This window comes from Loxodonta africana, chromosome 12 (genome assembly GCF_030014295.1).
Source record: "Loxodonta africana isolate mLoxAfr1 chromosome 12, mLoxAfr1.hap2, whole genome shotgun sequence".
NCBI classification, from domain to species: domain Eukaryota; kingdom Metazoa; phylum Chordata; class Mammalia; order Proboscidea; family Elephantidae; genus Loxodonta; species Loxodonta africana.
In genome coordinates this window covers 26,818,224-26,830,313 of record NC_087353.1, presented here as the reverse complement: position 1 = coordinate 26,830,313, position 12,090 = coordinate 26,818,224, and the positions used below count along the sequence as shown (strand labels likewise).

General features: G+C 37.5%; 1 protein-coding gene across 9 annotated transcripts in view; it reads left to right on the top strand.

Annotated features, from left to right (window-relative positions):
* Nucleotides 1-12,090, top strand: part of NBAS (NBAS subunit of NRZ tethering complex) — a 449,992-nt gene that overhangs the window by 159,881 nt on the left and 278,021 nt on the right. For all 9 annotated transcript variants that reach the window (XM_064295047.1, XM_064295045.1, XM_064295049.1 and 6 more), the window contains one exon: nt 11,000-11,083. In XM_064295047.1, coding sequence (XP_064151117.1) covers nt 11,000-11,083 — 84 coding nt within the window. The remainder of the gene's footprint in view (nt 1-10,999; nt 11,084-12,090) is intronic.

Genomic DNA, 12,090 nt, shown 5'->3' with positions numbered 1-12,090 from the left:
TTTTTTTTTTTTTGGTATAGTGATTCTGTATATTCCTTCCATCTTCTTTTGATGCTTCCTGCATTATTTAATAATATCTCTGTAGAATCCTTCAATATTGCAACTTGAGGCTTGAATTTTTTCTTCAGTTCTTTCAGCTTGAGAAATGCTGAGCATGTTCTTCCCTTTTGGTTTTCTATCTCCAGGTTTCTGCACATGTCATCGTCATAATTTGCTTTGTCTTCTTGAACTGCTCTTTGAAATCTTCTGTTCAGCTCTTTTACTTCATCATTTTTTCCATTTGTTTTAGCTACTTGATGTTCAAGAGCAAGTTTCAGAGTCTCTTCTGACATCCGTGTAGGTGTTTTCATTCTCTCCTGTGTTTTTAATGATCTCTTGCTGTTTTCATGTATGATGTCCTTGATGTCATTCCACAACTCATCTGGTCTTTGGTCATTAGCATTTAATGTGTCAAATCTGTTCTTGAGATGGTCTCTAAATTCAGGCGGGATATACTCAGGGTCATATTTTGGCTCTCATGGGCTTGTTCTAATTTTCTTCAGTTTCAATTTGAACTTGCCTATGAGCAATTTTAGGTACAGGTGTGAGCAATTTATGGTCTGATCCACAGTCTGCCCCTGGCCTTGTTCTGACTGATAATACTGAGCTTTTCCATCATCTCTTTCCACAGATGTAGTCTATTTGATTCCTGTGTATTCCATCTGGCAAGGTCCATGTGTATAGTCGCCGTTTATGTTGGTGAAAAAGGGTATCAGCAGTGAAGAAGTCGTTGGTCTTGCAAAATTCATTCATGCGATCTCAGGCATAGTTTCTATCACCAAGGCCATATTTTCCAACTACCGACCCTTGTTTTTTATTTTCAACATTTGCATTCCAGTCATCAGTGATAATCAGTGCATTCTGATTGCATGTTTGATGAATTTCAGACTGCAAAAGTTGGTAAAAATCTTCTTTGGCCCTAGTGGTTGGTACAGAAATTTGAATAATAGTCATATTAACTGGTTTTCCTTGTAGGTATATGGATATTATCCTATCACTGACAGCATTGTACTTCAGAATAAATCTTGAAATGTCCTTTTCAATGATGAATGCAATGCCATTCTTTTTCAAGTTGTCATTCCCCGCATACTATACTGTATGATTGTCTCATTCATAATGACCAATACCAGTCCATATCAGCTCCTAATGCCTAGGATATTGATGTTTATGTGTTCCATTTCATTTTTGATGATTTCCAGTTTTCTTAGATTCATACTTTGTACATTCCATGTTTCGATTATTAATGGATGTTTGCAACTGTTTCTTCTCGTTTTGAGTCGTGCTGCATCAGCAAATGAAGGTCCCGAAAGCTCGACTCCATTCATGTCATTAAGGTCGTGTCTTCTTTGAGGAGGCAGCTCTTCCCCAGTTGTCTTTTGAGTGCCTTCCAACCTGAGGGACTCATCGTCCAGCACTGTATCAAGACAGTGTTCCTCTGCTATTCATAAGGTTTTCACTGACTAATTCTTTTCAGAAGTAGACTGCTGGGTCCTTTCTTCCTAGTCTGTCTTAGTGTGGAGCTCAGCTGAAACCTGTCAACTGTGGGTGACGCTGCTGGTATTTGAATACTGGTGGCATAGCTCCCAGCATTACAGCAACACACAAGCCCCCACAGTATGACAAACTGACAATCGCATGGGGGAACAAATGTATAGAGGCAGGAATTTTCAGGGGTTTACAGGGGTAACAATAAGGAAATCAGTCTTCCTGTGATTTGGGGTCTGCACAGGCATAATTTGTGCTATTCTTTGGAGATATGAATGAAAGGGAGATAAAGGATTCTTTTTTTTCCCTTTCTAATCCTTATATTCAAAATCCATTAACACTGTAGCCTTACTAAGGGCCAGGGTTTATAATGTACATTGATAGAATTCATGAGGATTGCAGTGCTTTTGTAGTTGATAAATTCAGATGTCATATATTTTTGTTTTTGCTGGAGATGGGTTCTGGTTTATTTACCAGACCAAAGGAGATTTGTCAGGGTCTGGCTGTTTTTAAGTAATGTGAAATAAAGGCCTTCATATTATTTTCTCCAGTGATTCTGTATCAGTCTAAGTAAAAAAGAATGAGATTTACTGGATATTTCTCATATTGCTTCCTCTTTGGCAGTTGTAGACATATAGTTTTGGACCTCAACTATATGTGAATAGTCTTCATCAATTCTTATTCTTAGTCCTAAGGTCTTTTACTGTCATTATATTTACCGTGTGTTCTTCTTCACTGAATGAAATAGCGGCAACCCTGAACGTATAAGTTAATTTATTACTATAAATGGAAGTTGTAATTTACCCATTTTAAGTTCAGGCTGCCAAATAGTTGGATGCTAGCTACAAATTTGCGGAACCGAATGACACCCCAGCTTTCTGACCTTCTGGCCAGTTCAGGACTGGTTTTTTCCCCACTCCTTCAGGATACCAGTCACAAGCTTCATAGTCCACACAACGCCCTTACTTTCTGACCTGCTGACTTCCACTGCTTTTTTGTGTTTAATAATTTGCTAGAATGACTCACAAACTTCATAGAGCATTACTTAGGCTACAAATTTATTGTAGACAAAAAGGATACAAATATAGAGACTCATTGGGTGAAGTCTGGGAGGGTTCCCAACATGGAGCTGCCATGTCCCAAGGGACATGCTACCCTCCTGAGAGCAGATGTTCTTGTCAACCAGGAAGCTTTCTGAACCTCCATGTTCAGGGCTTTTATTGGCCAGTCCTGTGTGATAGGCTAAATCATGCTTCATGAGACTAGTTGATATCAGCCTCTCAGGTGAGTCTTTTCTTGTCTGACCAGCCTCCACTTTCCAGCACAGAGTCTTAGGTGTGGCCTTGAAGTGCAAGGCACCCCGATTACTCTTAAGAGTTATTTCTCTGGAGCCAAGGACAAAAGACCAATGTACTTAGGGTAAAACTAGGACCTTTACCCCCACAGCTGGTAAGTTTCAGGATACCTTATTAATCCCTGCTCTGTTTCCAGAGTTATTTAATAATAAAATTGAACCTCATTGATCCAGAAGAGAATTCTTAATGATGCCTTTGGACAGTTTTCCTAACTTGGTGTTCTCAGTAATAGCTGACTTTTTCATTTGTTTCTCATTTAGTTTCATATCAGCTTGACTAGTTCCTTGATGGTAAGCACAGTGTAGTTATACATGTCAACCCAAATTATTATTATTTTTTTACTTTATTTACCAGAACATTCTCTTTTATGCTAAATAATAGAAATAAATATAACTCTACATCTCAAACACAATGCATAAAAGGTGGCAATTAGTAGTAATACACTATTTATCCTTTTGTTTCCAAGACATAGCACACAAATAAAAGAACTTTTAGAAATTTATTCTTGATAAAATTTCTTTGAAATAAAACATTTGTATTTAGTGTAAGAAATAATCGGTGAGAAAATTGTTGCATATAATAGAACTTCTTATGTTAACTAATTATCTGCTAAGAGATAAATGTTACCTTCTAATGAAACCAGCAAAGTTTATTGTTTGGAATAAAACAATGGGCAGGGTTCTGCTTATAAAGAATCCTAAAATTAAGCAAAAGCAGCCGTTGTTTTATAGAGAGATAATTTTAGTTCACCATGCACTTGCTTTTTTAAGTGGGGATGATGCATTTAGATTTTAAGACTTCTCACTAACGAAAAAGATGAAATAAAGAATGTATATGTAAATAATATTATATATTTATAGAATAGATTCAAAATGTAAGTTTTTCAGCTCACCAAACTTTCTGTAGTTTTACAGAATTTTTTTTTTAACCATAATTTCACTTACCTCATTTAACAATTGGCTTATATGACTAATGTGTTTTGAACAGAATTAATAAGAAAATGTTTTATATGAATATTATTAAGTATTCTCTCATACTACTTACATTATGAGAGAATGAGTAAGAAATTTGACCATTTTTAAAAAGGTGTTTTTAGGTGCCATCGAGTCGCTTCCAACTCATAGCAACCTTATGTACAACAGTACAAAATACTGCCCAATCCTGCACCATCTTCACAATTGTTATGCTTGAGCCTGTTGTTGCAGACACTGTCAGTCCATCTCGCTGAGAGTCTTCCTCTTTTTCTCTGACCCTCCGGTTTGCCAAGCATGATGTCCTTCTCCAGGAACTAATCCTCCCTCATAACATGTCCAGAGTATGAGAGAGAAAGTCTCACCATCCTTCTAAGGAGTATTTTGGTTGTACTTCTTTCAAGACAGATTTGTTCTTTCTTTTGGCAGTCCATGGTATATTCAATATTCTTCTCCAGTACCACAATTAAAAGGCATCAGTTATTCTTTGATCTGCCATGAAAACACCATGGCTTGAGTGAGGCACACCTTAGTCTTCAAGGTGACATCTTTCCTCTTATAACACTTCAAAGAGGTCTTTTGCAGCAGATTTGCTCAACGCAGTGTGTCTTGTTTTCTTGACTGCTGCTTCCATGGATGTTGATCGTGGATCCAGGTAAAATGAAATCCTTGATGATCTTAATCTCCTCTCCATTTATCATGACATTGCTTATTGGTCCAGTTGTGAAGATTTTAGTTTTCTTTATGTTGAGGTGTAATCCATACTGAAGGCTGTGGTCTTTGATCTCATCAGTAAGTGCATCAAGGCTTCTTCACTTTCAGCAAGCAAGGTATAATGGAATGTCCAATTATCTAGATAGTAAATATATGCCATTACTGGCATAGCTTGCCTTTCTGACAGTTTAATCATCTGGATTAAGAAAGCATTCTTGTTCTCACTCTCAAATCTACAGATTATCTATAAATGTACCTCCTTGATATATCTTTTTTAATGAACAAACTATCCATTTCCATTGCTATATTCCAATTTCAATTTTTGTGATACCTATGAGATTACTTTAAAAAATATATGTTGTGCTGTCAATCAATTAATTCAGTAGTCACATTTCTTTTTTAGAGCCTGCTAAATGACAGGCTCTATTTTAGATGCAGAGGGTACAGCAATACACAAAACAAACAAAAATCCTGCCCTCAAGGAGCTTCTATTCCAGCTGGGGAGAAGGTCCTGTTTATTTCTTAAATGCTGCCATTTCAAGCATGGTAAAGAACTTATGGTGCTTTGTTCTCCTTTTAATTTAGAAATAACTTCCTTTGTATAAACATCTTCTGAGAAAATGAAAGTGCAGAAAGAAGGTTGTTTATTTGTTTTATGTAAATGTTGGTGATCAGACCTAAGATTAAGCCATATTTGATAGGTAGTTTTATGAGATGGATTGACACAGTGGCGGTAACAATGGGTAACAATGGTTGTGAAGATGGTGTAGGACAGGGCAGTGTTCTGTTCTGTTGTACAAGGGGTCACTATGAGTTGGAACTGACTCCGTGGCATGTAACAACAACTACAGTTTTATGAAGAGATTCGTAATCTACCTGTGTTGAGATTGATTTTCTTTATACCTTAGTTTAAATGTATGCTTTAAATATGCACAGGAATGGTACTTATAGGATTGTCTGTATTTAAACTTTGGGAAGGAACAAATTACTTTCTATTTGCTGCTGCACAAATCTGACTTGATGGCTCTTAATGATGTTGCAAGGTGGTGGTGGAAGAGAAGATGGATGTGGTTGGGGATATGTTGTATCCTTGTGTCCTTTCTAGAAGCAGTGTAGTATGCTAGTTAAGAGTGTAAGCTTTGGGTTCAAGCTGTCTGATTGTGTTCAAGTGCTGACTGGCTCCATCATTTATTAGCTTTGTGAGGATGGTCAAGTTAACTTATGCCTCAGTTTTTTCATTGTAATAGGAGAAAGACTATTGTTCAAATTTACACAGCAACCACTAAGGCCAACGAAGAAGAAATTGAAGATTTTCACTCACTTCTGCAGTTAAAAATTGATCAAACATACTATCAGGGTGGATTAATAATTACTGGCGACTGGAATGCAAAAGTTGGAAACAAAGAAGAAGAATTGGTTGTTGGAAAATGTGGCTTTGGTGATAGAAATGATGCCAGAGATTGCATGATAGAATATTGCAAGACCAACAGCTTCTTCAATGCAAATACCTTTTTTCACCAACATAAATGGTGACTGTGTACGTGGACCTCGCCAGATGGAATACATAGGAATCAAATCGACTACATCTGTGGAAAGAGATGATGGAAAAGCTCAATATCATCAGTCAGAGCAAGGCCAGGGGCTCACTGTGGCACCAGCCATCAGTTGCTTATATGGAAGTTCAAGTTGAAACTGAAGAAAATTAGAATAAGTCCTCGAGAGTCAAAGTACGACCTGGAGTATATCCCACTTGAATTTAGAGACCATCTCAAGAATAGATTTGATGCATTGAACGGTAATGACCAAAGACCAGACAAGTTGTGGAATGACATCAAGAGTATCATACATGAAGAAAGCAAGAGGTCATTAAAAAGGCAGGAAAGAAAGAAAAGACCTACATGGGTATCAGAAGAGACTCTGAAACTTGCTCTTGAATGTCAAATAGCTAAAGTGAATGTAAGAAATGATGAAGTAAAAGAGCTGAACAGAAGATTTCAAAGGGCAGCTTGAGAAGACAAAGTAAAGTGTTAAAATGACATATACAAAGTCCTGGAGTTAGAAAACCAAAAGAGAAGAACACACTCGGCATTTCTCAAGGTGAACAAAAGAAAAAATTCAGGCCTCGAGTTGCAATAGCAGAGGATTCTATGGGCAAAATACTGAACGACACAGAAAGCATCAAGAGAAGATGGAAGGAATACACAGTCACTATACCAAAAAGAAACGGTAAATGTTCAACCATTTCTGGAGGTAGCAAATGATCATGAACCAGTGGTACTGAAGGAAGAAGTCCAAGCTGCACTGAAGGCATTGGCAAGAAACAGGACTCCTGGAATTGATGGAACACCAATTGAAATGTTTCAACAAATGGATGCAGCACTGGATATGCTTATTCGTCTGTGCCAAGAAATGTGGAAGACAGTTAACCTGGCCTACCACCTGGAAGAGATCTATATTTATGCCTATTCCAAAGAAAGGTGATAACAACAGAATGCAGAAATTATCAAACAGTATCATTAATATCACACACAAGTAAAATTTTGCTGAAGATCACACGAAAGTGGTTGCAGCAGTACATCGATAACTACCAGAAATTCAAGCTGGATTTAGAAGAAGATATGGAACTAGGGATGTCATTGCTGATGTCAGTTGAATTATTGCTGAAAGCCAAGAAAATCAGGAAGATGTTTATATGTATTTTATTGAGTATGCAAAGGCATTTGACTGCGTGGATCATAACAAATTACAGATAACATTGCTAAGAATGGGAATGCCAGAACACTTAACTGTCCTCATGAGGAGCCCGTACACAGATCAAGAGGCAGTCGTTCGAACAGAACAAGGGGATACTACGTGGTTTACATTGGGAAAGGTATGCGTCAGAGTTATATCCTTTCACCATACCTATTCAACCTTTGCGCTGGGCAGATAGTCCGAGAAGCTGGACTATATGAAGAAGAATGGGACATCAGGATTGGAGGAAGACTCATTAACAACTTGTGTTATGCAGATGACACAACCTTGCTTGCTGAAAGTGAAGAGGACTTGATGCACTTACTGATAATGATAAAGATCAAAGCCCACAACCTTCAGTATGGATTACACCTCAACATAAAGAAAACAAAAATCCTTACAACTGGACCAATAGGCGACATCATGATAAACAGAGAAAAGATCGAAATTGCCAAGGATTTCATTTCACTTGGATACACAATCAACACCCATGGAAGCAGCAGTCAAGAAATTAAAAGACCCATTGCATTGGGCAAATCTGGTGAAAAGATCTCTTTAAAGTTTTAAAAAACAAAGATGTCTCTTTGAGGAATAAGGTGCACATGACCCAAGGCATGGTGTTTTCAATCGCCTCATAGGCATATGAAAGCTGGACAATGTATAAGGAAGATGGAAGAAGAATTGACACCTTTGAGTTGTTGTGTTGGTGAAGAATATCAAATATACCACAGAGTGCCAAAAGAACAAACAAATCTGTCTTGGAAGAAGTACAGCCAGAATGCTCCTTAGAAGTGAGGATGATGAGACTTGGTCTCACATACTTTGGACATGTAATCAGCAGGGACCAGTCCCTAGAGAAGGGCATCATGCTTGGTAAATTGGAGGGTCAGTGAAAAAGAGGAGGACCCTCAATTACATGGATTGACACAGTGGATGCAGCAATGGGCTTAAGCATAACAACGATTATAAGGCTGGTGCAGGACTGGTCAGTGTTTCGTTCTGTTGTACATAGGGTCGCTGTGAGCTGGATGCACCATGACAGCACGTAACAACAATAACACAAGAAAGATTATATTGCTTTCTGTATTAGGTTGTTAGCATAAAATGAGGTATTGCATGTAAAAAAATTTGCATACTCTCTAATCCATAGTGAGAGATCAACAAATGTTAAAGATTATTGCTGTTGGTCATCAGTGGTGATCAGCACATTCAGAATTGAGCCATTGGTGCTGTGACTTGAAAATGCATGTAAAATATTGTATTAACCTTCGGACTCTTCAGGCCTGAGTTGATCTCTGAGCAGAACTTGTCTTTAATATGTATTTTGGTAAAAAATAGATATTCTAGTCCACTTCTGTTCAGTGAAGCTTAACAAGGCTTTACAACTTTCTTGTCTTTAAATATCAAACAAGTATTATTTTGCTGAGGATCTCACACCATTGCAAATCATTTTGGTAGGTATTCTTACAGCTAATCAGTACTTTGTATGGAAAGTGTAAATCTCAAATTGATAACAGTTTTCGGAAATTCTTTTAAAAAACCTTTTGTGTGGCTTAAGGAGCCATGTCTACTTTTTTTAGAGAAGGCAATAATAGCTTGTTGGTTAACTTTTTTTCCCCCGTCCCTCAGTTCATTGCTATAATTTATTCTTATGTTAAAAAGAGTGAACATTATCATCTTTGTTGTATCCAGATGTTATCTTTTTTACTTTTCATTTCACTATCTGTTACTGACATGGAAGAAAATAATATAGTTATTTACTTGTTGACAAATGAAATAGTGTGTTTATGGCATCTCTTCTAAATGACCACTGGTATGATTCTAAAAATTTAAAATGTGAACTCAGGCACCATCAAAAATATCTCTTTGGTATATAGTTTGCTAGGCTACCATTACATGCTAGTTCAAAAGCAGATAAAATAATATGCTTTTCAAAATATGGTTTAATAAACCTCCCATTGTATTTACCTAGTGGGGAACCTTGACCTTGGGGCATGTATCCCAGTAATAATTACAAGAGGGGTTGCACCACCCTCTCCCAGACCTTTTCAAACATTGCTGCTCTAAGACGTCCCATGACATGGCTTAGCTGGTTTTCCTCTTCTGCTTTAAAGTGCTCCAGTGGTCTAGTTTTACATGAAGACCAATAGCTTCACCAACATAATTTTTAAACATTTATGAAGCGTTTCTAGTAGAAAGCATTTCATAACCTAGTAATATAAGTACAACATAACCTAGTAAGTAAGAAAGTACAATCCTTTTTTCTGTGGCTATTACAAATTTTAGGAAAATACTGATATTAATACTCAAAAATGCGAGAGAAAATGTTTTATTGAACTATAAAAGCAAGACAATTGAAATTTGTTCTTAAAATTTTTGTCTTCATTCTTAATTCACAATGGTTCAGTTGTTTTCATGGATTCATATGATGTTAAAGCTAAAAGAGTCCTTAGAGATAATGTTTGAAGTACTTACTTTAGAAAGTCATGTGCCAAAGACTACATAGTTAATTAAAAGACAGATTTTATTCCTATTACCCATGCCTTCTGATCCATTGTTCTATTGTTATACCATATTATCTTTATCTCATTTTCCCGTTTTCATGTATTAATTCCAACTAATCAGGTTTTATCTTTGCTTCCTTTAGAGCCTCCTGTCATGTTATAATATTTTTTAATCAGCAAGACCATTGTTCACTCTTGATATTACCTCGTTTTCAGATATTTGCTTTCCAATGTAGGTTTTTTAATTTAAATTGTAACTATTTAAATTTCAATTAATTGATATTATGTGAAATCATAATGTACTTTCTTAGTAGCAGTAGCCACATTTCAAGTGCTTAATAGGTGTATGTAGCTAGTGGTTACTGTATTGGATAGCACAGATATAGAATATTTCTATGATCACAGCAAGTTTTATTGAACAGCACTACTGTAGATTGTAAGCCTTTTGAGGGTCAAAGCAACCGCATTGCTGTCGAGTCTATTCCAACTCATATAGACCCTATAGGACAGAGTAGAACTGTCCCATAGGGTAGACGAGGAGTGGCTGGTAGATTCACACTACTGAGCTTTTTTGTTAACAGGTGTAGCTCTTAACCACTGAACCCCCAGAGCTGCTTTTGAGGGCAGAGGCCATTTCTGTTGGTCTGTGTACCTTGGGGTGTGCAGAGTCGGCTCTTGATAGAGGCTTTAGAGCATGTGCATGAACATACTCTGTTACTGTCCTATTGTTTCTTGTCAGAATTGTTGTTTTGAATTCTCCTGTCTGCCTAGACCATTTTGTGATTTAAGGGAAATCACCAATTCCACATTTTCTTTTTACTTAATTAATTGTATATGTTGTTGTTGGGTGCAATAGAGTGGATTCTGACTCGTAGCCGCCCTATAGGACAGAGTAGAAATGCCCCATGAGGTTTCCAAGGCTGTAACCTTTACAGAAGCAGACTGTCACATCTTTGCCCTGCAGGGCCGCTGGTGGGTTCAGACTGCCAACCTCTCAATTAGCAACTGAGCACTTTAGCCACTGTGCCACCAGAGCTCCTTAATTGTATATAATATGTGTTATGTACCATTTTACATACTGTAACAGGAATCTTGGTGATTAGGTTATAGAGACTCGTGTTTCATTATATTCTTCTTCGTGTAGTCAGTCATTGGGATTACATGCATTTTAAATGCTGTTGTATTTTTTTTTTTTAAGTTGTACCGCTGACTCCTTGGTGATCATTCCTTGGCATGAACGTAAACACCGGGATAAAGATTGGTGCGAGGAGTCTGAGTGCAGGTAAGTATGAGCCAGCTAGAGGCCTCTTGAGTTCTTGGTGCGGTGAATGAATAGATGGCTCTGTGATGGTGGTATGTGAAAGGTGATTTCTTCCTTGACGGTCATCCCTGATGTTGAGAGTTTGTGCAAAGTTTTTAAAAACTACTCTTGGCTTAGTTATGTTAAAAATTTTTCCTGGGAAAATTATTGAAATGCTGTAAAGGAATTATTTTTAAAATGAATCACATACAATTCTTTTGCTTTGAGATAATCTCTTTTTGAACTTGACATATATATATTTTTTATAGTTGTAATCATGGTGTGCATACAATTTTGTTCTTGATTTAGTTTTAATTTTCATTTTTATAAGATTTACCTTGATGAGAAGCCTGAGAACTTGGAGTCATCAAATACTGCAGAAGGGAGTCGGGGGAAGTGAGGTGCATGGGGCTGTATGTCCACACGAGGGGCGTTTGAATTGAATTCCTTCACTACTGAAAGTGGTGTAAACACTCCTTCACTGTCTCTCATTGCATATTTTTCCCATGTGAGACTAGAGATTTATTTCTGGACTCAGGAATTGAACCAGAGAGCCTCCAGATTGAGCCAGAAAGCTTCCAGATTCCTTGTCTGAGGCTGAGTTCTCTAGAGAGCAAAACCAGTAAAGCATACAAATATATATATAGATTTATATCAAGGAAATGGCTCACATGGTTGTAGAGGCAGGAACATCCGAAGTCCGTGGATCAGATTAGAGGTTTCTCCTGATTCGTGTAGCCATAGGGATTGGGGAACTCAGTATTGGCAGGTTGGAGAGTAGGGCTCTTGCCTACAGGTTGTGAAGCTCTAGGAATCCTAAGATCGGCGGGCAAGACCACAAAACTTCTTCTGACTCACATAGCTGCAGGGCCTGGCAAACTCAAGATCAGCAGGCCTAAGAGTAGGGCTTTTGCTCACCGGCTGTAAAGATCGACGAATACCAAGATTGGAAGTCAAGACTGCAGGAAGCTGCTAGCTCAAGTCCCAAG